The sequence below is a fragment of the Euleptes europaea genome, chromosome 10 (assembly GCF_029931775.1).
Source record: "Euleptes europaea isolate rEulEur1 chromosome 10, rEulEur1.hap1, whole genome shotgun sequence".
NCBI classification, from domain to species: Eukaryota; Metazoa; Chordata; class Lepidosauria; order Squamata; family Sphaerodactylidae; genus Euleptes; species Euleptes europaea.
This window is the reverse complement of record NC_079321.1, coordinates 6,896,606-6,920,351: the sequence shown is the minus strand read 5'-3', so window position 1 is coordinate 6,920,351 and position 23,746 is coordinate 6,896,606. Positions and strand designations below refer to the sequence as shown.

At 46.5% G+C, this 23,746-nt stretch overlaps 1 protein-coding gene across 1 annotated transcript in view; it reads right to left on the bottom strand.

Moving 5' to 3' along the window:
* WDPCP (WD repeat containing planar cell polarity effector) overlaps positions 1 to 12,095 on the bottom strand; it is a 146,258-nt gene extending 134,163 nt beyond the window's left edge. Inside the window, exons 1-5 of the mRNA XM_056856807.1 lie at positions 12,030 to 12,095; positions 11,304 to 11,348; positions 10,359 to 10,409; positions 7,219 to 7,289; positions 6,907 to 6,966 (exon numbers count right to left, since the gene is read on the bottom strand). Of these exons, the coding sequence (XP_056712785.1) occupies positions 6,907 to 6,966; positions 7,219 to 7,289; positions 10,359 to 10,409; positions 11,304 to 11,348; positions 12,030 to 12,090 (288 nt within the window). The 5' untranslated portion in view covers positions 12,091 to 12,095. The remainder of the gene's footprint in view (positions 1 to 6,906; positions 6,967 to 7,218; positions 7,290 to 10,358; positions 10,410 to 11,303; positions 11,349 to 12,029) is intronic.
* Positions 12,096 to 23,746: the final 11,651 nt, after the last annotated feature.

Below are 23,746 nucleotides of genomic sequence, written 5' to 3'. Positions count from 1 at the left end.
CCTGATTCTGGACAGAAGATGCCCCTCTAGTGCCCACTAATGGTGGCAAGTCATTGATGTTTGACTGCTGGTTGTGAGGAAGAAAGGGCTAGTCTTTATGCGTATTTCCTTAGTCAAGTATTATTATTACTTGATGGCCCAGGCTAGCCCAATCTCGTCGGATCTCGGAAGCTAAGCAGGGTCGGCCCTGGTTAGTACTTGAATGGGAGGCCACCAAGGAAGTCCAGGGTTGCTGTATGTATCACAGGAGCATGCCTATTCTATTAGGTGCTTTAAAGCATAGGCAGGATGCTGCTGCAGTCGTCTTAGTTTGTGGGGTTCCTAGAGGCACCTGGTTGGCCACTGTGTAAACAGACTGCTGGACTTGATGGGCTTTGGTCTGATCCAGCATGGCTTTTCTTATGTTCTTATGGATACTGGTCCTGATGCATACCTATTCTCCCCAGGATCAGAGGAGCATGCCGAATATATTAGGTGCTGTGGAACACAGGCAGGACAATGCTGCTGCAGTCGTCTTGTTTGTGGGCTTCCTAGAGGCACCTGGGTGGCCACTGTGTGAACAGACTGCTGGACTTGATGGGCCTTGGTCTGATCCAACATGGCTTTTCTTACGTTCTTAAGAAGACGCCTCACGAGCCAATGTGCTGAGAGTATAAACATTTTAAATACATCAAACAGAGTTTTGCTGTAACACCCGTACTATTGTTATCAATGAAAGCAAACTTCAGTTTTGCAAAGTACAGCTGCAGTTATCAAAGAGTTCTGCCAGTTTTTAATGGGACTTGCACCAATGCCATTGGTTGAGGGGCTGAGGCCATGTATTTGTAATATTTTTCAACGTTCAACACTCTTGGCTAAGCTGGGGTAAGCTCAAGGACATGTTTGTCCAACGTCAAAGATAAAGGGCTAGAAATAGTCTGTAATGAGTTAAAATACATTAAACATATTTCGAGGAGAAGAAGCTGTTGATTAGAATGCTGGATCACACACTCGGCGATGCCAACCTGTTCCCACTTCCCATGCTGCTAACAAGGATGCGAGCAGATGTTTTCCTTTATACATTATATGGATATTTATGTAGATAACAAACTACAGACACATGCCACGATGGCCTCTGAGCACTTTACTTCATTTGGCAACTAATTTAGCTAGGTGGTTATTTTACAAATTCCGGTCTCCATGCTGTACAGAGAATGGCTTTGAGGATACAATTTAATGAATGCCTTCCGTGACTACCCAAACTTTTGGAGATCATGCATGTCGAAGTTCAGAGTTTCTGAATATTCTTAACGCTCCTGTTTAAAAGCGAACGCAAGATTCTGTGCGCCGTCGCTTCCCCGTTTGAATATCAGCCATTTCCACAGAGAGGGAGGAGGAGGAGGAGATGGAGATGGAGACGGAGGAGAAGGAGAAGGAGAAGATTGTCCATACAAACTTATCCTGGTGTACAACCAGACTGTGAGGGTCTCTGTCTATGTGTCTCTGCTTCCCATCACCTGCTTTGTTATCAGTGAACTCGTAAAAGCAGTTCACACCTTCTGGTCTCAGGCACCAGGCCTGATTGCCCCAAGTATCTTCCCCCCCGCTGTTCTTCCTGTCAGTACTCCCTCAGGCCGATGCGGCCTTGGAAGTGTGATAGCTTCACCAGACTTCCTGGGACTCGTCTGATGTTTTGTATTATGCCAAGCTTGTAACTTCCCATAACAATAAGTGTGAACCCCAGTGCCCCAGTGCCCTGGAGTCAATATATTCTGTAAACCCGAATAGCCCCTCACTTGCAACTTTCTACCTGTGCCTGTCTCATCTCCTGATGTCTTCAATAAATCCTTTGTTTCTTTACCACCGTCTGAACATTTGATTTGGAGAAGCAAACTCAGAGAGAGGGGATCTCTCACATTAAGTTGCAAGTCCTTGCCTCTCGGACTGCTGCTGTACCTTTTGGGACAGAATGCAAGGCGACGAGGAAAACACCCCTACTACCCCTGTGGCACCGAAGGAACCGGTGGTGCCGGAGAAACCGGACCCCAAGGAGGAGGGTGCCAAGCCAAAGAAACCTAGGGATCCCATCCCCGACCAAGGCCGGGACGGACGTCCCCGAGGACTTTTCAACAATTGGCTGGACTCCCCCAAGGGTTGGTCTCTCTCCCGAACCGCGGCGAAGGATCGCCGATTAGCCTTCCCCAGCACGGGACTCGAAGGGGACCCGGCACGCAAGGAGGCCCTGATGGAGGAAGAACGCAAGCAGTGGCAGGAGGATCGCCAAGCTATGCAGGAGCAGATGGAGACCATGCAGCGTGTGATGGGTGAGATGGCAGCGGCCCTTGACGCACTGAAAGTGCAACCGCCCGCCGGCAATCTCCCGGACGGGGCACCGGCAGCCCCTCCCGCACCTCCTAGCCTCCCGTCCCGTCGGGACCTCCCGTCCCGTCCGCAGCAGACCGCCCCTGTCGTTGTGCAAGGAGCTCCACCGATGGTAAGCGCCCAAGAGGACAATGTGTATGTGCGTGTTCACCTGTCCCTACCCAGAGGGGGTCCCAGTTTAGAATTCCCCGCTTTGGTTGACTCGGGGTGTGCCCGCACCATGATTAGTGAGGAAGCTGCCAAGAAACTGGGAGTCCGGCGCAAGCGGCTTCCGGGACCCCTCCGCTTTTCCCAAATGGACGGGAGCGATTTTAAACGGGGCCCAGTGACCCACAGAACTGCAGCCGTGATTATGTCTGTGGGAGAACATTGGGAACGCTTGTATTTTACCATCGCCCCTATTGTAACCCCAGTGGTGTTAGGGATGAACTGGCTACGGGGACACAACCCCTCCATCGACTGGGTTAAACGGGTGCTCTCGTTTCCCGAAAGCCCCTGTGGGTTGCATGACAAGGAACGGGTACTCAGGACTCCGGCCGCCGCATTGGTAGGGTCCCCCACCCCAACCTCCGTTCCTCCTCAACTGCCCACAGAATACTCGCAGTTTGCGGATGTCTTTGATGTTAGAGAATGTGACGAACTACCTCCCCACAGAGAGACGGACTGTGCCATCGAAATTGTGGGGGAAGGCAAGCTGTCTAAAGGGAAGGTCTATCCCATGAGCCCTAGTGAGAAGGCGGTGTTACGGGACTATCTGGATGCCAACTTGGCGAGGGGTTTCATACGCCCTTCCAAAGCTCCTTATTCGGCCCCAGCCTTCTTTGTGAAGAAAAAAACGGGAGATCTAAGACTGTGTATTGACTTTCGTAGGCTAAACGCGGTCACCCAGTCTAACGCTTATCCTCTCCCTCTTATTCCCGACCTTCTAGCACAATTAAAGGAGGGCCGAATCTTCACCAAACTGGACTTGGTGGAAGCATACCACCGCATTCGCATTAAAGAAGGAGACGAACCCAAAACGGCCTTTTCCAGCTGTTTTGGAATGTTTGAATACCTAGTCATGCCGTTCGGACTTTCGGGGGCTCCCAGTGTGTTTATGCAATTGATTAATGAGGTTTTACATGATTTGCTGTTTCGGGGGGTGGTGGTATTTCTCGATGACATCCTTATTTACTCTGAAACCATGGAAGAACATGTGCGCCTAGTGCGAGAAGTGCTCCAGCGGCTGCGGGAGCACAAACTGTATGCTAAGGTATCCAAATGTGAGTTCCACCAACCTTCCATTACATTTCTTGGGTACGTGATTTCCCACCAAGGGTTAGAAATGGACCCCGCAAAGGTCCAGGCGGTGCGAGATTGGGAACCCCCCACTACCCGCCGCCAGCTTCAGCAGTTTTTGGGATTCGCTAACTTTTACCGAAACTTCATTCCCAACTTTGCCCAAGTTGCGCTTCCTCTCACTGCCCTGTTGCGTACCAAGGACAAGGGGGCTAGCGCCGCGCTTCCCTCAGCCCGTTTGCAATGGTCCCCCCAGTGCCAGCAAGCTTTTGAACGTTTAAAGCTGCTTTTTTCATCCGAACCCGTTTTGGCTCACCCGGATTGCACCAAGCCTTTTGTGGTGCAAGTGGATGCCTCGGATGTGGCCATGGGCGGGGCCCTATTGCAGAGGGATGAAGGGGGGCGGTTGAGGCCATGCGCCTACTTCTCCAAGAAGTTTTCCCAGTCCGAAATCAACTGGGCTATTTGGGAGAAGGAGGCGGCGGCGGTCAAACATGCCCTCACCATATGGAGGCACTTTTTAGAAGGTGCCGAACTGCCGTTTGAAGTGTGTACCGATCACAAGAATCTCGAGGCTCTCAAGGGAGCTAGAAAGCTCAACGCCAAACAAATTCGGTGGGCCCAATTCTTCGCAAAGTTCCGGTTCACCCTCAAGCATGTCCCTGGCAAAGAAAATGCCCTAGCCGACGCGTTGTCACGACTTCCCCAGTATCGCAACGATTTCGATCGCCCAATCGACTCCCTATTCACTCCCGAGCAGCGAGGGGAGGTTCCTAGCTTAGCCGTCACTACCCGGTCCCAAGCCCAACAACCAGAGACCCCCCCTACGCTCAAAGGTATCCCGGAAGCCTTCCAACAGCGGCTCCGGGACGCCTCCTTACAGGAGGAGGAGCACCATCTCCTCCCCACTGGCTTGGAACGAACCAACACCTGGTGGGTGCAAGGGGGAAAACTGTATGTCCCATCCTCCCTTCGTAAAGAGGTATTGGGACTTGTACATGGTGCCAGGTTGGCGGGTCATTTCGGTTTCATAAAAACTCTTCACCTGGTACGGAGGCAGTTCTGGTGGCCCGGTATGAGATCCGATGTAGAGCTGTATGTGCGCAGCTGCCCCACTTGCGCCACAGCTAAAAGACGGATGGGAAAACCCCCAGGGCTTCTCAAACCGCTTGAGAACCCCTCCCGTCCCTGGGAAATCATCGCCATGGATTTTATCACCGACCTACCTCCTAGTCGGGGAAAGACGGTTCTCTGGGTAATCACGGACCTCTTTTCCAAACAGGTCCATTTCGTTCCATGTGCAGGTCTTCCTTCAGCCCAGGGCTTGGCTAAACTGTTCGTCACACACGTCCTCAGGCTACACTCGATCCCGAGGAAGGTCCTCTCCGACCGGGGGGTCCAGTTTGTTGCCAAATTTTGGCGAGCCTTCCTAAAGCTAATGGGGGTGGAGGAACAGGGCCTTTCGTCCGCCTATCACCCCCAAACGGATGGTCAAACTGAACGAGTAAACGCGGTGGTAGAATGTTATTTGCGTTGCTATGTAAATTTCCACCAGGACGACTGGGTCGACCTGCTGCCATTTGCCGAATATGCGTACAACAATGCGCCTCATTCCTCTACCGGCTTTAGTCCCTTCCAAGTAATATACGGGACGGAATTCGGTCCTTTCGGTTCCGCTCCCGTCACGCCAGATCTCCAGTCCACCCCTGATCTTCAGGAGTGGATTCAGGTAGTCAAATCTACCTGGCCATGGCTGCTCAAGAATCTTGAGAGGGCAAAAAGCAAGTACAAGGAACAGGCAGACAAACACCGGTCTCCGGGATGGGAACTTAAGGTGGGGGAGCAAGTCTATCTGTCCACAAAAAACCTCCGCTCTCTTCGTCCCTGCAAAAAACTGAGCGACCGTTATGTGGGACCTTTCCCCATTACCAGAGTAATCAACGAGGTTACCGTGGAACTGGAACTCCCAAAAACCCTCAAGGGGGTCCATCCAGTCTTTCATATAAGCCTCCTCAAACCTTATGTGCCAGCTCCCCAGTTCCACCCCCCTCCCGCACACGAGATTCCTACCGTGGTAGGGGGGGATACCCATTTGGAAATATCCAAGGTTTTAGATTCCAAATGGAAGAAAGGGAAACTGTTTTACTTTGTTCGTTGGAAAAACCTTGGGTCCGCTCACGACGAGTGGGTGGCCGCACCCCACATGGCGGCCCCTCGCTTGATCCGAGAATTCCACCTCGCTTATCCCGATAAGCCTCGCCCTCTCGAGGACCCTGGAGGGGGGCCTTAAGGGGGGCAGAATGTGAGGGTCTCTGTCTATGTGTCTCTGCTTCCCATCACCTGCTTTGTTATCAGTGAACTCGTAAAAGCAGTTCACACCTTCTGGTCTCAGGCGCCAGGCCTGATTGCCCCAAGTATCTTCCCCCCCGCTGTTCTTCCTGTCAGTACTCCCTCAGGCCGATGCGGCCTTGGAAGTGTGATAGCTTCACCAGACTTCCTGGGACTCGTCTGATGTTTTGTATTATGCCAAGCTTGTAACTTCCCATAACAATAAGTGTGAACCCCAGTGCCCCAGTGCCCTGGAGTCAATATATTCTGTAAACCCGAATAGCCCCTCACTTGCAACTTTCTACCTGTGCCTGTCTCATCTCCTGATGTCTTCAATAAATCCTTTGTTTCTTTACCACCGTCTGAACATTTGATTTGGAGAAGCAAACTCAGAGAGAGGGGATCTCTCACACAGACACTGGCCAAGCTGGGTCATGCCCATACTGATTCGGGTTCAGTCTTCAGGGGTCACAGACAACCATGACCATGCAAATGCAAGAAGAAGAAGAAGAGGAAGAGGAAAAGCTGTTTTTTATATTGATTTTCTCTACCTTTTAAGGAGAATCAAACCAGCTTACAATCTACTACCCTTCCTCTCCCGACAACAGACACCTTGTGAGGTAGGTGAGGCTGAGAGAGCTCTAAGAGAACTGTGACTAGCCCAAGGTCACCCAGCTGGCTTCATGCAGAGGAATGGGGAAACCAACCCGGTTCACCAGATTAGAATTGGACGCATTTAACCACTACACCTCACTGGCTCTCTTAGTTAAACTGCTTGCTGTTTCTATTTGAAACAAACACAGGCATCAACGTTTCTTTTGCAGGACTGCGGGGTTTTTTCCCCGTTTCTCTACAAGTTAACTTTGTGCCGTTCCGTGAACTGCTTAATGCTTCAGTCCCGTTGAGTGAGCTTCACAAGAGCACGTCAAAACATTTTACCTGACAGACGTATTTGTTCTTCCATTTGCTCAGCACGCACTGCCCGGTTCGCATCAGTTCCTGGAGGACAACAGAAAACAGTAGCGTCTGGTTGGTGGCACAACTTCGCTTGTGGTTAAAATGCTGCTGGTTTGCAAGGAGGAGAGACGGCCCTGATGTTCTTAACAAAGATTGAATTGTTTTGGACGGCTCACCGGACAAAAGCACGTTTATCGCCAGAAGGAGTGATCTTTAAAAAAAATTAAAGCTGCTGAAAGAGTTCTGAAGACTTGGGTTAATTGTTACTATATTTGAAACTTTCGGGAAAGGTACCTCTAGCTCCTTAAGCATGTCGTGCAGCTTTTCCGGACGCTTATTCTTAAGCACCCATGGATAATCTCGAGCTGGCAATTGAAAAAGAAGATATAACAGACACTTACTAAATAGCCAACACTAGATTTTACTACATTTCATTAGTATTTTTTTAATATAAAAAGAAATATAGAACATTAAAAACCCATATAATGAGAGACATTGCCTTGACATTTGTTACTCTAGTACATTAGCAGCCTTATCACTCTCTGAATAAATTAATGCGTTTGTTGTCTAGAATAATTCCTTTTTATTTGACAAGTGCTGCAGACCAAGTTATCTCAAACAGTGCTGATACTGGTGGAACTTGAGCCTTCTTCCAATAAGAAGACGTATGTATTTTAGCGCCAGACTCACTATCAACTGTAATTCAGTATGACCAACTCCTTTCAAACAACAGTACTAAACTATTTTTAGGATCACATGGTCAGCAAGCCCATCACAAACAAACTGTGGTTGGGGGAGAGTCTGTGACTCAGTGGCAGAGCATCTGCTTGGCGTGCAGAAGGTCCCAGGTTCAATCCCCGGCACCTCCAGTTAAAGGGACTAGGCAGGTACGTGATGTGAAAGACCTCTATCTGAGACCCTGGAGAGCCAGGGAGAAGGGCTGTGGCTCAGTGGCAGAGCCTCTGCTTGGCATGAAGAAGGTCCCAGGTTCAATCCATGGCACCTCCAGTTAAAGGGACTAGGCAGGTAGGTGATGTGAAAGACCTCTGTCTGAGACACTGGAGAACTGCTGCCGGTCTGAGCAGACAATACTGACTTTGATGGACCAAGGTTCTGATTCAGTATAAGGCAGCTTCGTGTGTTCATGTGAGCGTGTCGTAACATCTGAATTCTTGGTGTGGTTCTTCTATTCCTTGTTTTTTTTTAAATAAGGGAATGAAAATATACGGAAACCTCCCGTTGATGAGTTGGGTGAAAACCGGAACCTAGTTATCTCTGTGTTACAGTTGTATTATTTCCAGCTTAGATGACACTAATAATTGGTCACTTCAGTGGGAACAGAAGAAAAAAGAGGGGAATAAAACCCTACTTAGAAAACAGAAGCTGGGCACCCAAGGTTGGGTGGGATGAAGAAATATATAAATAATAAAAATATAATTTATTAGAAGCGCTATGTCAAGATTAAAATTATTTTAAAAAACTTAAAACAGCACAATGGCATTTCCTAAGGTTGACATCGATAACCCAGATGCTAGATGCGTTTCAGCCTATATGGCCTTCTTCAGTGGTCAACTGAAACCCATGAAAAAATATATACACATTTATATATATATACATATATATACATATATACATATACAGACAATGTAAAACAGACCAGGCATGTAATAGGTTGTATAATATATTACCAATTACACAAACATCTGGTAAGATTTTCTCAAGATGTTATGCTGGGCTGTATATGTCTTCCATATAAACCATGCCAACAAAGGTGACTGGAACTGGAACTGGTCTCCCATATAAGATGTGTGCAATTATTAACCTGGTGATACATACTTGGCCCCATCACTGACTTTAATTGATCTTTATATTCTCTGAACTTAACCAATGGTCTGCCATATTTCTAAAACACACGCTTAATATACAAGGACATTAACTAGTGTTTAGTAATCAAGTAGTCAAATACTAACTATTATAACTATTACTAGCTATTATAACTAATACTGTTTTAGCAACAGAATAGTCAAACACTATTATAAATCTATGAAACAATGCATATGTATTCTGTATTAATTGGACTAAAACTGCCGACTTGAAATATTAAATACTGGTTGAGTCTTTTACTTCTCTACATATTATAAAACAAAGACATTTTAAATGCATGTCTATAGACTTCCTTTTCACCAGGTATGTTAATTTTGACATCAAAGAACGGGCATAATACTTTTGAGCTAAATGCTGTCTTCATAGCATGACATGGTATAGAGAGGTGGCTTTAACCCCTTTTGGTTTTAAAGGCCCAAACTGAGCCCCATCCTTCCACAGCTGCTAATTCTTTTAAACCAAGAGCAAGCGCAGAAGCTACCATCTTGAACCGAGGATAGCCAGCAGAGAGTTGGAAGGGTTAAGTGGGAGGTGTTTTTACTTCTGGCCATTTCGCCGCTCAAAAAAATCACCTGCATTCAAGGTGCTTTACAGTGCCATCCACATACACCCTTCTCAGTCCACAGAAGTCAATGGGCCTCTGTTTTTGCTGTCAAGTAGCCGCTGACTTATGGCGACCCTGTAGGGTTTTTGAGGCAAGAGACAAACACAGGTGGTTTGCTGTTGCCTGCTTCTGTATAAGCACCCTAGACTTCCTTGGTGGTCTCCCATCCAAGGACTAACTAGCAACGACCCTGCTTAGCTTCTGAGATCTGAGGAAATCAGGCTAGCCTGGGCCATCCAAGTCAGGGCAGAGGTGGTTTGCCATTGCCTCCCTCTGCATAGCAACCCTGTACTTCCTTGGTGGTCTCCCATCCAAGTACTAACCAGGGCCGGCCCTGCTTAGCTTCCGAGAGCTGACTAGATTGGGCTAGCCTGGGCTATCCAGGTCAGAGCCAATGGGCTTAGAACAGTGTAATTCTACATAGGATGGTACTGTTAGACTCCTTGGGAGAAAAGTAATGGATACCAATACCTTTTCCCTCATTAGGCCAAAAGTAGCTTGAGGGATGCAGTGCTGAGGACCCTTTAAGCAGCCCCTCCCCTACCTTAGCCACCATTCAAGGCCAGAGCCCAAATTCTCACTTGAGGTTAAATTTTTTTAAAAAGAAGTCAGGGATGGGAGGGGGGAGGAGAGGAAACAAAAGAAATGGCTGAAAGTAGGGTTGCAAGCTCCGGGCCGGGAAACACCTGGAGATTTTGGGAGTGGAAGCTGGGAAGGGCAAGGTTTGATGAGGGGCGGGATCTCAGTGGGGTATAATTCCATACAGCCCACCTTCCAAAGCGGCCATTTTCTCCAGGGGAACTGGTCTCTGTCGCCTAGAGATCAGTTGTAATACCAGGAGATCTCCAGCCACAACCTGGAGGTTGGCAACCCTAGCTGAACATGACATGCAGAATTTGTGTCTAAGACATGTATATCTATGAGGAAATTGAAAAAAAGTCCTTACATTGTGCTAACTGTTGCTTCTCGTGTAAGTAGCCCAGGTTTGTTTGTGATTCTGAAAAGACGGGGGGAATAAAGTTAATCTTAGGAAGCAAAGTGTTAAACTTCACACAAAAAACTGGGAAAATACAAAAGTTTTGGAAGGAAGGAAGGAAGGAAGGAAGTTCTGAAGTCTCCCTCGCAGGGACAGGCGCCTGAAATTTGCAGCAAGACGAAAACCTTCAGCAGTCCAAACAGGTGGGCCAGCTTTACAGAGGTTTTAGTCTCGTCAGTCAGCAAAGTGAACTGCAGCCGAATCCAGACCAGAAGCTGAGCCAGTCTGTCAACAGGACTGTGGAGGCAGCATATTAAAAACCTCGAGCGAAAGGCACGGGGATGCCCTCGCCGGCCGCCGCTTTAACCCGGCCTAAAACAGGAAGTAATTCTAGCTGAGAAGACCTTTTGGCCCATCCTGAATCTTCCAGGATTAAAAGGATTAATCAGATAAAGAAAATTGATCATTCACTCCGAAATGCCTATTTCAAAGAGGGAAGGAGTATCCAGGAGGCCGACGGCGGCGCACTCCCGTGAATTTACAATGCCCTCTGCTGGAACTCGAGTAAATGAAAAATAACTGGCATGGCTGAGATCAATCCGAAATATCTCATTACGTTTAAATCCTATATTCTTACCCGAGGAAGCTAAAACTTGGGAAGTATTTTTTTTTTTTTTGGCCTTTGTTAGCCCAGTGCGTTAAAACAATTTGAATGAATGATTTAACTATAGTTAAGTGTCGAGAAATTAAGGTCACTCGGCACACTACAGTAAAGTACTGCTAAACTTTCCTGGTGGAGAAGTTCAGGAGAATATGCTTTTATACAGTTTTTGGCAGCTAAAAAAACCCACCGTTTCTGAAGGTGAACGGTTCAAGAGTATATACTCCTTATTGTCATAAACATTTATACCTTACCTGGTTCTTTCCGGTCATAATAATGATAGATCCCAATGTCTTGGTCTATATCATTAAGGAAACAGAACAATTGCATTATGTTTCTGGCAACTGAAATCAAACACACTTCACTGGGTGCTTGGAAAATATTTAATAGAGAGATTTAACAATCACTGCATGCAATCATATGAATGCTGCAGATTAACTCGGGGCGTGTGAGGTCTACACAAAACAAAAAGCGAAAAACCTTTCTTCAGTTGAGACATCAGCAAGGTCCTTTCCCCAGTTGCTGGTCAAAAATCCCGTTAGGAATTTGCACACATTCAGTGAGGCTGTGGGCACTTAAACTCGCTACCGCTGCAAAATGATAATAAAAAGGCAAGCGATGCATAGCCGTGGTAAGTTAGGAACGAGCATTATGGCAAGGGTTCGCCTGGTATCTCTGCAACTTGCTCATGCTAATTCTCATGCTCTCATGTTACAGCTTTGCAGAGGCAGCTATTCCAAAGGATGCTTTTTGGGAAATAATGTTTTTCTCTCCACCTGAAAGTTAAAGCGAACCGAAACCAGGGCAGGCTAGAGATCGGTAGTTTAGAAACAAAAGGTGACAGTGGGTAGGACGAAGAAGCCATCGTAGAATTTATGCTTCCCTTTAAAAAGTACAATACATGCTCATTTTAACCAAAACCACATCGATATTCAATTCGGGTTTTTTTAAAGGTGGAAATTCAGCGATAACGTCTTTACCTTCAACACGTAAGGTGCTCTTCAAAGACCACAGATGCATTTCACACAAAAAGGCAGACATCTGATGCAATCTACAATTAGTTCTACAAGGAAGACAATAAAAGGAAAATCAACTTTAAAGAAGAATATAAGCTCCTTCATAGGCACTCATTTGTAAAACAGAAGAGCAATATGAAACACCAGTTTCCCATGAATTTATAATCAAAATGGAACTGGAACAGATTAGATAAACTATGTTCCTGAGAGCCAGCGTGGTGTAGTGGTTAAGAGCGGTGGAGTCTGATCTGGAGATCCGGGTTTGATTCCCCACTCCTCCACATGAGCGGCAGACGCTAATCTAGTGAACTGGATTTGTTTCCCCCACTCCTACACATGAAGCAGGCTGGGTGACCTTGGGCTCGTCACAGCTCTCTCAGCCCCGCCTACCTCACAGGGTGTCTGTTGTGGGGAGGGGAAGGGAAGGTGATTGTAAGCCGGTTTGATTCTCCCTTAAGTGGTAGAGAAAGTCGGCATATAAAAATCAACCTTTTCTTCTTCTTACTTTTCAGCCTCTGCAGTCAACTCTCTGACTGCAAGCTTTGCCCGCAAGGAAAGTGTTTGCCGATGCACGTTCACTTTACAAACAAAAATTGGGACCAGTACCTGGGCAAACATGGGGTTGAAATCACACGCCCAGCTCCACATGCATCAAGTGTATTATAGGAACCACTCAATGTATGGCTAAAGAAAAATTGTGTGTACACTGTACACTGACTATATGTGCGTTCACTGTAACTTGTGAACAGGGCTACACCGTTGTTGGCTTGTAGGTGCGGCAGATTATTTCATATGGAGGAGGAAGAAGAGGAAAGAACGTGCAGGAGAATGATGATGATGATGATGATGATGATGATGATGATGATGATGATGAAGAAGAAGAAGAGTTGGTTTTTATATGCAGACTTTCTCTACCACTTAAGGAAGAATCAAACCAGCTTACAATCACCTTCCCTGCCCCTCCCCACAACAGACACCCTGTGAGGTAGGTGTGGCTGAGAGAGTTCGGAGAGAACTGTGACTGGCCCAAGGTCACCCAGCTGGCTTCATGTGTAAGAGTGGGGAATCAAACTCAGTTTACCAGATTAGCCTCCGCCGCTCATGTGGAAGAGTGGGGAATCAAACCCGGTTCTCCAGATTAGACTCCACCACTCCACACCACTGCTCGTAACCACTACACCACACTGGCAAATAATCAACATAGATACACAGCTTTGACTGTGTATTCCTGAAGGGTGGGGGAAGCTCCTTAGGAGCCGGCATGACCTCGCACTGGTGTAGGTGCCACCTTATCACAGAATAAAGTGGCACCTACGCCATCCCGGGGGCAAACAAACTGGAGACAGGGAGCCGCAGCACTGCACCGGCCCCCACTGCCAGCGCACCCACGCTGGCAGGGAATTACCGGAAGGGAAAGCCCACACTGGCATTGGGGGGCATTCCTGGGGCGTTCCTAGGGGTCGGAGCTGCCTTTAGGCAGCTTTCTAACCCCTTTCGCCCCAGCTATGCCCCTCTCGAAGCGGCGTGGCTATGCTACCTTTTTTGGTGGCGTAGCCCCATTGATTGCAATGGGGGATTCTCCTCCTTTTAATGTTTTAAAGAGTTAACATTCCTTTTTGGCGGCCAGGAAGCCCCTGAGGAGAAGGCGCGGCCACGCTGCTCCTGGCAGCTGCGGATTTATCCCCCTTCAGGAATGGGTTGCCCATGACCCAAACCCAATTTGTGCATTTTTTTTTTTACTGTGCAAACTTCTGTAATTTTATTTTTTAACCGTAACTCAAACATGTAGTGCTTAAGTTAACTTCACCACAAAAACGTCAAGATGCTGAAAGGGTTCCAAGAACTTAGGATGCTGTGATATTAAAAGTTGAAAATGGGATGCAAGTAACAGCAAGGTGAATAACTAGGCTGATTAAGTCTTTGTGTGGGTTTTTCCCTTGTGTTTATTTTTTAAATAATCTGTGGGAAGACACAGAACACCAGGAGAAATTGAGAGGAGCTTGGGCAAAGCAGGGACCAATCACTATTTCCCTGATTTAACAAGGAAACTAGCTAAAAGTTAAGAAGGGTCAGCGTTTTCAATGTCCCCTCTTCGATGTAGAACTCATTTTCCTGTGGCTTCCAACTGTCCAGACTATTTATCTTATATAAGTGTGAATATATTTTCTTTTCACAATAGTTGCAATGTACCAGGGATGTTTTCGCACTACTTCTCCAAGCCCTAGCTCCAATTATGGTGCCCATGTTAAAAGCCTTTTTAAAGGTAATTTTTTTAAAATGGGGCATTTTGCCCCATTGAGAACAGAGAGGCTGCACCATGAAAAACCCGGTGCAGCAACGCTGTTTCGGGGGGGGGGGAGGTGTTCCCAGCCTGAAAGGGATCAGGAAGCTGCCTACTGGCAGCTCCAGCCCCCAGAACACCCCACGGGACAACAGCGCAGGGACTTGCGCCGTCAGGATGCTGTTGGGAGGCTGCGCTGGCATCCCAGGGCTGTGTTGCCATGCCAGCACAGGAAGGCCAGCATGGGCACCCCAACGCCAGCATCCGTGCCTCTCTCGGTGGCACAAGTAACCCGGGTGCCGGCGCGGCCACTTGTGCACCTCCTGAGCTCTTTTGGCCCCAGAGCTCAGGAATGGGCTGCCAACTGGCAACTAAAAGGAACAGCGCCATATTTATTATTTATCATCAAACATATTAAAATTAATAGGCAGCCCAATCCAAAGGGGGGGGAGTAGTTAGTTCATGGCCGGGGACGACGCAGCAGTGCCCCTCCTGAGAGGCTCCCTGGCCCGATAATAAAAATAAAAAATGGACTTTTGATAAAATCCTGTGAAACTCCCCCACTGAGTTTCCCAGGGCTGCACTAGCTATTTTGCTGGTGTAATTCGACGCCTGCAAAAGGGTGTGTTTCTGAGGTGAATGCCCCGTGCATGCCGACATGGGCACGTGCACCAGAAAAACACTGCCAGGGAGGCAGCGCTGGTGCCCGAGCCTCGCGCTGGTGCATCACCCCCTAGAGCCTGCGTGAGTGGCCCTGCGCTGGCATCTGTACCTCTTTCGACGGTGCAAGTGGCATGGACACTAGAGCAGGGGTCACGCCGGCTCCTGTGCAGCTTCGCCCCACTTCAGTATTGCACAATTAATCAAGCAGTATAAAGCTAAAACTACATCAGTTAAGAATATAGCACAAAACTTGCCAGCACTTTATTTTTCTGAAGATTAACTGTTGCATAAAATTAACAGCAACAAATGGATGCCTTTGCCAATACAGTGGCATGTTTGGCAGCTTCAAAGTTGTAATTAATGTAATTGCAATTATATATCTTTTTTCTTTTAATTCAGGAATAAGATTTTGTTCCCTTGTATTGTAACGTTTTTTTATTATTTTTGTCTAAAAGCCAATGTGCTATTTAGACTTTTCTGAACTAAAGGGAAGTAATTAATGTTTTTCAGGAGATTATTTCTAGGAATGATGTAAGAGAATACATGTATGTTTCACTGATTTGGTGACTTGGAAGAAGAAAGTATGGATTTATGTTGGAAATGCGGAATGGAAAGAAGCACTTTTATGCATGTATGGTGGATATGTAATTTTTTTTAACAAAATTGGAAAAAAGTTATTAGGGAAACTAATAATTTGATTAATGGTAAAAAGACAACCTGCATTTTGTCTATTAGGAATTCCACAAAAAACTATGTGTAATAGTGATAGGGTTATTTGTCAATATAGTTTTGCTGCTGCAAGAATTGTAATAGCTAAAGTTTGGAAGCAAGTGAATAAACCTTCAATTCGTGACTGGAGAGAGAAATTATGGATGTATATGAGGATGGCTAAATTAACCGAATTCCTACACGGAAAAGATATGGAAGAATTTAAAAAAAAACATGGGCAAAGGCCATCACATATTGGGATAAACTGGCAAAAATGGATTTTACTACTTTAATTAGTGAGTTATAGAAACTAGCTTTAATATTTTTATATTTATTGTTGATAGATATTTTTAAAACTGTTAGGACACTTCTTTGGAAGTCGGGTGATGGGTCACATTTTAAGGTGGGTGGACGGGCGAAGGGGTATCTTTTTGGTCTTAAAAACTATGTAACAATGAATGTATTAATAAGTATATATAGATACTCCTTTGTATTTTTTGTTATTTTTTACTGTATTTTTTGTACTTGTTTGTTTTATGTTTTATGTTATAAAAATTAATAAAAAATTATATTTAAAAAAACGGCCCAGACAGAGCATTGTTTTTAAAGGTTAAAACCAGTACACTGAAGAGAAAAAGCTGGCAGCTTAGTGGAGCTTTTCTGAACACAAGTGTGATACGACCACTGTTATCTGTGCCATCCTGAAGGGGAGTGCCAAAGCTCCTTAGGAGTCGGAGTGTCCCATGCCAGCATAAGTGCCCATTTAATCCGTGATAAGGGGTGTTTACGCTGTCGCGGGTGGCATCCACGCCGGCGCCCAGACACCACGCCACATCTCAGGCGCTGCCTCCTGGCAGCATTCCAGCGGCACAAGTCCCCACACTGGCATCCTGGGAGGCATTTCCAAGGCATTCCTGGGGACGGAGCTGTCTTTAGGCAGCTTCCTAATACCCTTTGCCCCAGGAACACCTTCCCGCAGCGGCGTAGCTACGACACCTTTTCTGGTGTCGGTGTCCTGTTGATGTCTATGGGGGCATTGTCCTGTTTTCAATTTTAAAAGGAGTTTTAAAAAAATTGGGTGGCAGGGAAGACTCTGAGGCGGCAGCATGGCAGCTCCACTCTTGGCAACCATCATAACACACACACACCCCTTTAGGAGTGGGCTGCCCGACTCATGCTGCAGCAGTTTAGACCAGCTGAGACCTCCAGTCCTAGCTGGAGATCTCCCGCTATTACAACGGATCTCCAGCCGATAAAGATCAGTTCACCTGGAGAAAATGTCCGCTTTGGCAATTGGACTCTATGGCATTGAAATCCCTCCCCTCCCCAAACCCTGCCCTCCTCAGGCTCCGCCCCAAAAACCTCCCGCCAGTGGCAAAGAAGGACCTGGCAACCCTACCTCCAGAGGTCTTCATTAGCAGCTATTCACCTAGAAAGTGCTACAGAAATCAGGACACGATATGAACACCGTATGTATAACCTTGCCTTTCCCCCCAACCTCCCAGGAAAGTGCACAGCTTGCTCGCCAATCAAGGTTGGTGGCAGATATTCCATGCCCTGGGTATCATACGATACTTGAAAAATAAGGCCCAATCCAAGCTACCCCAAGCCTCAGATCTGCTCCCTTAGGAGTGCCACCCCGTTCTAACCACCATCCCCATCTGAAAATTGCCCCCCAGACTCCCAGCACCTTTGTTTTGCCTGGGTTGAGATTCAATTTATCTCAAGCCAGCGTGGTGTAGTGGTTAAGAACGGTGCTTTGGAACGGTGGACTCTGATCTGGAGAGCCGGGTTTGATTCCCCACTCCTCCACATGAGCGTCTGAGGCTAATCTGGTGAACTGGGTTTATTTCCCCACTCCTCCACACGAAACCAGCTGGGTGACCTTGGGCTAGTCGCACTCTCTCCGCCCCACCTCCCTCACAGGGAGGAGAAGGTAAAGTGATTGTAAGCCGGTTTGATTCTTCCTTAAGTGGCAGAGAAAGCCGGCATCTAAAAACCAACCCTTCTTCTTCTATTCTGAACCCCGCATGAGCTAATCTCGGAGCCTGTGAAGCACACCTATTGTCCCATCAAATTCAGATTTAAAAGAGAAGCAGAGCTGGGTGTTATTCGTGTTACTAATGTGGCGCCTTGCTCTGAATCTCCTGATGACCTCGGTTAGTGGTTTCATGTACATCTTGGAAACACAGGAGACAAAACAGAGCCCTGCAAAACCCTGTAGCACAAGCAAAGTCCCCCAGCACCATCTTCTGGAACCTGATCAGAGCAGGATGGCCCATTGGAGCATGGTGTCTCCCAATCCCAAAACTGTCCAGAGGGATACCACTGCTGACGGTATCAGATGTCAGGAGAATCGATATGGCACCTCCCCATCTCTCCTGGCACACATTTATCAGAGCAAGCAAGGTGGTTTTGTGTATCAAACCCAGACCTGAAACCTGATTGAAACGGCATTAGGAAATCAGTTTCATCGAGGAGAGCCTGGAGTGAACTGCTACCACCCCAAAGGGGGGAGAATTGTAGCCAGCTGTTAGAATAATCCTTGAGATCCAAGCAGTGACCTTATGATCACCAGCTTTACTATCTTCTTGATCCAGCCAGTCCCTCCCCTATGGCTGGATATAATACGCCAAAAGGGCTTATAATCAAGCGTGCAAGCTGTAGGACAGACAAGCAAGCTGCCTGTAGCCTCAAGTTGCAACAATTAAAATCCTCTGAGCAAAAATGACAATTCGGTCCTATACACGTACAGCCAAAGATCACTGGCATTATATATCCCCTGATCTTAACACGGCAAGGAAGAAGGTACCCAACTGCAAATGGTGGAGGAGGAGGAGGAAGAGGAGAAAGAGGAAGAAGAGGAGGGAGAAGAGTTGGTTTTTATATGCCGACTTTTGAGGAGACACCCTGTGAGGGTAGGTGGGGCTGAAAGGCCTGTGACTAGCCCAAGGTCCCCCAGCTGGCTTCATGTGTAGGAGTGGGGAAACAAACCCAGTTCACCAGATTAGCCTCTGCTGCTCATGTGGAGGAGTGGGGAATCGAACCCAGTTCTCCAGATCAGAGTCCACTGCTCCAAACCACCGCTCTTAACCACTACACCAAGCTGGAACTGCTACCCTTCTTTTCTGGGTTCGTGACTTGTCTTTTGCTTATTTTGCTCTCTCTCTCTCTCTAATCCAACGAGAACCGCCCATCAAATATCCATGACACTCAAGGATTTAACTATGCACTTTATTGCCACGAGTTCTACAGGATCCATTCAGCCTTTACAGTCGTAGGGATTTCACCCGCAATTTTCTCCTAATGCTATTTTACTATCGCCGTCCCCATCCCTCCCGGAAAACTTAGAAGAACCATTTTCTGCAAGGCCAAAGAGCAGCTTGGGATTGAGTGACGTGTCGTAGACAAAATGGTGCAGGGGAAAGGGTTAACATCTCCCCACCACCACCAGCATTCCAGACCCAGTCTAAATGGGCCCTCATGGCTGCTTTTAACTGTTTTACAAAAGCAGGAAAATGTGACGTTGGATCTCGCACAGTGGTTCCCAAACTTTTCAGGCCACCGCCCCCTTGGTTCCACAAACTCAACCCCAGTGCCCCCTACCCTATCCTATAAAAAGCATTATTCAAAATACATGACTCTCTAAAGAAGATAATAACAATAAAAGTTCAAAACAGTAACAATTAATTGCACATCTATTCAAAATCAAATTAAAACTTTTTAGTTGAAATGTGTTCAACAAAACTGATGAACTCGATCCAGTGGTACCAGCTCTTCAAAGTCTGGGGGGAAATTCTGATAGCTTCCACCAAATTTGCTAGCATGGTGCCACATCTTGATTTATTGTAAATTAGTGAACAACACAGTTGAATGGGCCCGCTGCTACTGCCCCCCTGCTGCCTCTTGGTGCCCCCCTAGATAATCCCACCGCCCCCTAGGGGGTGGTACTGCCCACTTTGGGAACCACTGTCCTAGCACCTCATTTCACTTGGCCCTTAAGTGACCAGCTGTCTAATCTGTACGTGCAATTCTACGCCTTAATGTGGTAAGAATCTGAAAAAACATATGCAAGACAGGATTCTACGCTCTCAAGGGAAAAATTGCTTTGTAAATCCACTTGATAAAGACTGGTAGTTGCAAAGTGTCGGGAATTAACGGCACTTTTGCCTACACAGCTGGCATTCTAGCATTTAAAAAATAAATAAAGGTAAGCTAAGTAAAGTTTGCAGGTGAAAAGGCTGTGTTTTGCTGTAGGTTTCCTGTGAAAACCGAAGCTACCGATTAACTGTAGCAACAAGTAAGTGACGGCAACTGATGGCAAGAGTAGCACAATGAACAGGGCCAATAGTAGGGGCAGAGAGGGAAGGAGTGACGCTCAGGGCCATGACGGGAATCAATCTGATCTTCTGTACAATGAGAAAAAGGACTTATGACACAACCAAAGATCAGCTTGAAGAAGCAACTGTATTTGGAAAGCACGCTTTCCTCTTAGGGCTGTTTGGCTTGGAAAGAAGGTGGTTTAGGGGAGGCATGATAGAGGTCTGTAAAATTATGCATGGTATGGAGAGAGCGGACAGGGAGAAGCTTTTCTTCCTCTCTCATAATATTAGAACGCAGGGTCATCTGCTGAAGCTGGAGGGTGAGAGATTCAAAACTGATAAAATGAAGGTATTTCTTCACACAATGTATAGTTAAATTGTGGAACTCCCTGCCCCAGGATGTGGTGATGCCTGCCAACTTGGGAGGCTTTAAGAGCGGTGTGGACATGTTCATGGAGGAAAGGGCTATCCATGGCTACTAGTTAAAATGATACTAATAATGATGCATACCTATTCTCTCCAAGATCAGAGGAGCATGCCTATTTTATTAGGTGCTTTGGAATAATAAGGATAATGCTGCTGCAGTCATCTTGTTTGTGGGCTTCCTAGAGGCCCCTGGTTGGCCACTGTGTACAGACCTCTGAACTTGATGGGCCTTGGCCTGATCCAGCATGGCTTTTCTTATGTTCTGATCTTCACGTAGCCAAATCCATAAAGGGTTTCCTGACAGACAAAATTCTACAGGTGAAGACGTGAATTCGCTGTCCCCCTGCGTGGCTTCTGACTCTGGTTAACTATGCACAGTACATTCATATCTGAAGTCCCTCATGATTGTGACTTGGCAGAGGCCAAAGGAGGGCAGTTATTTCCGTATCGGTTGCCAATGAATTCCTACAAATTGGGGTGGGTGGCATGGGCAAGCGGCAAAGTGTCCGGAACCACTCCCCTCCGTACATTCCCCCAACTTCAAATTTTAAAAAACATTTCAGAAAGACAGCCTTAATTCCCCCCCTCCCATATCCCATTTCAAGTTGATGGAATGCCATTATTATCAGTGCAATCCTAAGAACACTTCCTGGAAGTAAGTGCCATTGAACAGACCTCTTTGCTCTCTGCTCGGGGCTTTGACCTCTGGAATGAACATGGGTTTCCTCTGCAGACTCAGCCCCGTCTGAACGCGCCTCATTTCCAAACACGATACATGCCAGGAGTCATTTATTTCCCCCACCCCATCCCTTCTTTCGAAGCAGCCACTTGCCTTGGAGAGAACCTGCTGGGGGGTCTGACTTGAAACACTCTCCACCCCCAAATCCAGCCCCCTCTCCCCCCTGCCTTTCCTTAACTCACAATCCCCCCACTCAAGACCCATCCAGTGTCTCCTCTCCTCCCTCACACCCACCCTGCAAATCTGCATCCCTCACGAGGCCTCCACAATGCAGGAAGGGGCTGCATCTCCCCCCACCCCATACTTCTGCAGAGAGGAAGGAGGAAAGAGGAGAGCCAGACAGAGCAGCCCCCCCCCACTCCCAGGCTTTTCGGTGTTTGTGTGTGTTGGGGGGGGTCTTTCCTCTCCCAGATTGGGGCCAGCCTCTGACCTTCCTTGCATTTCCCTTCCCCGCCCCCCGCCACCTTTTCCACCCTCGAGTCCCCCCAACCCATCCTCAGGATCCCCCTTGACCCACTCAGGAGGAGCTGCTGCGCTTTTTCATGCATCAGAACAACAAAGGCCGTGTCCCCAAGTGCAGGCTCTGGATAAGAAGGAAGTGGCCTCTATAGAGTTTCAGACTTGCTGGCCTTCATTTCGGGGGGTGGGGCTGAGACAGCCAATCGAGGCGATCCTCCGCCCAAGCGTCGCCCCCTCGGTCGGGGATGCAAAGCACAGGCGCAGCCCCCATGAGCCACCTTTTCTCTCTCTGCAAAACAGGCTGGGGGCCGTATTAAACCGGCCCAGGGGCCGCAATTGGCCCCCGGGCCGGACTTTGGACATGACTGCTGTATACACTCAGATTTTGTTGTTCAAAACTGTAGCATTTAATTCAGTGTGGCTGTGAGCATGGAGCTTTGTCAAAATGATAAATGTTTGCCAGCTTTAGCCATATAAATGTGCCTTTTTACAGCAATACTCTAATGGATGTACAATATATTCCATATTGATTTGAAAGTCACACCGAAACTAGTATTATAAGGAAAAGGCCTAACTATGGTTTGTATAATAATCACTGAAAAGAAATACATTATCTGATAACCTAAGAATAGTGGCATGAAAATCACACACTGTAAACTTATTTCCATTCGCTGAGAAGTTGTTTCATGCTCCACTGAATTAATTCTTCACATTTTTAAGAAGTCTGGAAGTAAGTCCTATCTTTTGCAATTATAAGTAGTCGTGTTATAGCTACAGAGCTTTCAATTTTAAGACATTTACATGTGTAACAGTACCAAAATTATATCATGTGCTTAGTATATTAGGGCAAACACGAGGGTCAGAAAATGCTCTGTTTAAGTAAGGCTCCAGTTTTCGTTTACTGAACATTCCCCACATTCTTAGCTCTTTAAGCAAAAATTCAAAATATCATGAGTTCTGCAATAATATTATAGGACACAGTTGTTTGTGGGCATTAAGAATGCTTAATAATAATAATAATAATAATAATAAGATTAAAAATTAGAAACTGGGTTATGCGTGTTCACATTAGATGTTTAATTCTGTATGGAAACTCTGCATCCCAGCTACATAGATTCACACATCCTTTATAAGATCTAGTATTCCAGAAGGATTCATCTGTCGTAAACTCATTCAGTTTTCAAGGCAGATACTTGACAAAATCTGGAATACAATTAGTTATCAACACCTGAAACTGACGGTGGTGGAGTGCTTTTAAGTCAGAGCTGACTTGTGGCAACCCTGTATAGGTAAGAGATGTTCAGAGAAGGTTTGCCATTGCCTGCCTCTATGTATAAACCCTGGACTTCCTTGGTGGTCCCCTATCCAAGGGGCAAAAATGCACGGTAGGTTTTGCCTTGGATTTGCCGCTCTCTTGATGCACATTTTCCCCATCTGAATTTTCAAAACTCTGCATGGGGGCTTATTTTTGAGCTTTGAGAATTTGGCTGGGGGAAATGTGCATTTAGAGAACAGCAAATCCAAGGCAAAACCTCCCGTGGCATTTTCGCCCAAGGACTACTAACCAGGGCTGACCCTGCTTAGCTTCTGAGATCTGATGAGATCGGGCTAGCCTGGGCCATCCGGGTCAGGGGACACCTGAAATTACCAGTCCATATATATTCACAGAAGTGACTCTCTATTGCAGAAAAAGAAAAGAGTTACATTTTTTCAATATAAAAGATTTCTAAAAATTAAAGGATTGTTTTTGATATCATTACATCAGTTTCTAACATTGTTTGATCCCTCAAAAAAAAACCCACAATATTTCTACCTACTTGTTTATCCATTTCCAGTAGTATTTGAAATAAAACACTAACCTTTCAGTAGTCATTTTTATCATATTACTATAAACTTCATGCTAATCACAATGGTTTTTATAACTTTCAAAATCACTTAAAATAGTTTATTCCCAACGCAAACATCCTGTTGCAGTAAGTACATTTTGCAGATGTCCAGAAATGTGATGTTACTTTGAATGCCTTGTTTGTAGTTACAGCCCGCTATATAAGGAATTATTTAGAATACAATTTACCAGAATTTT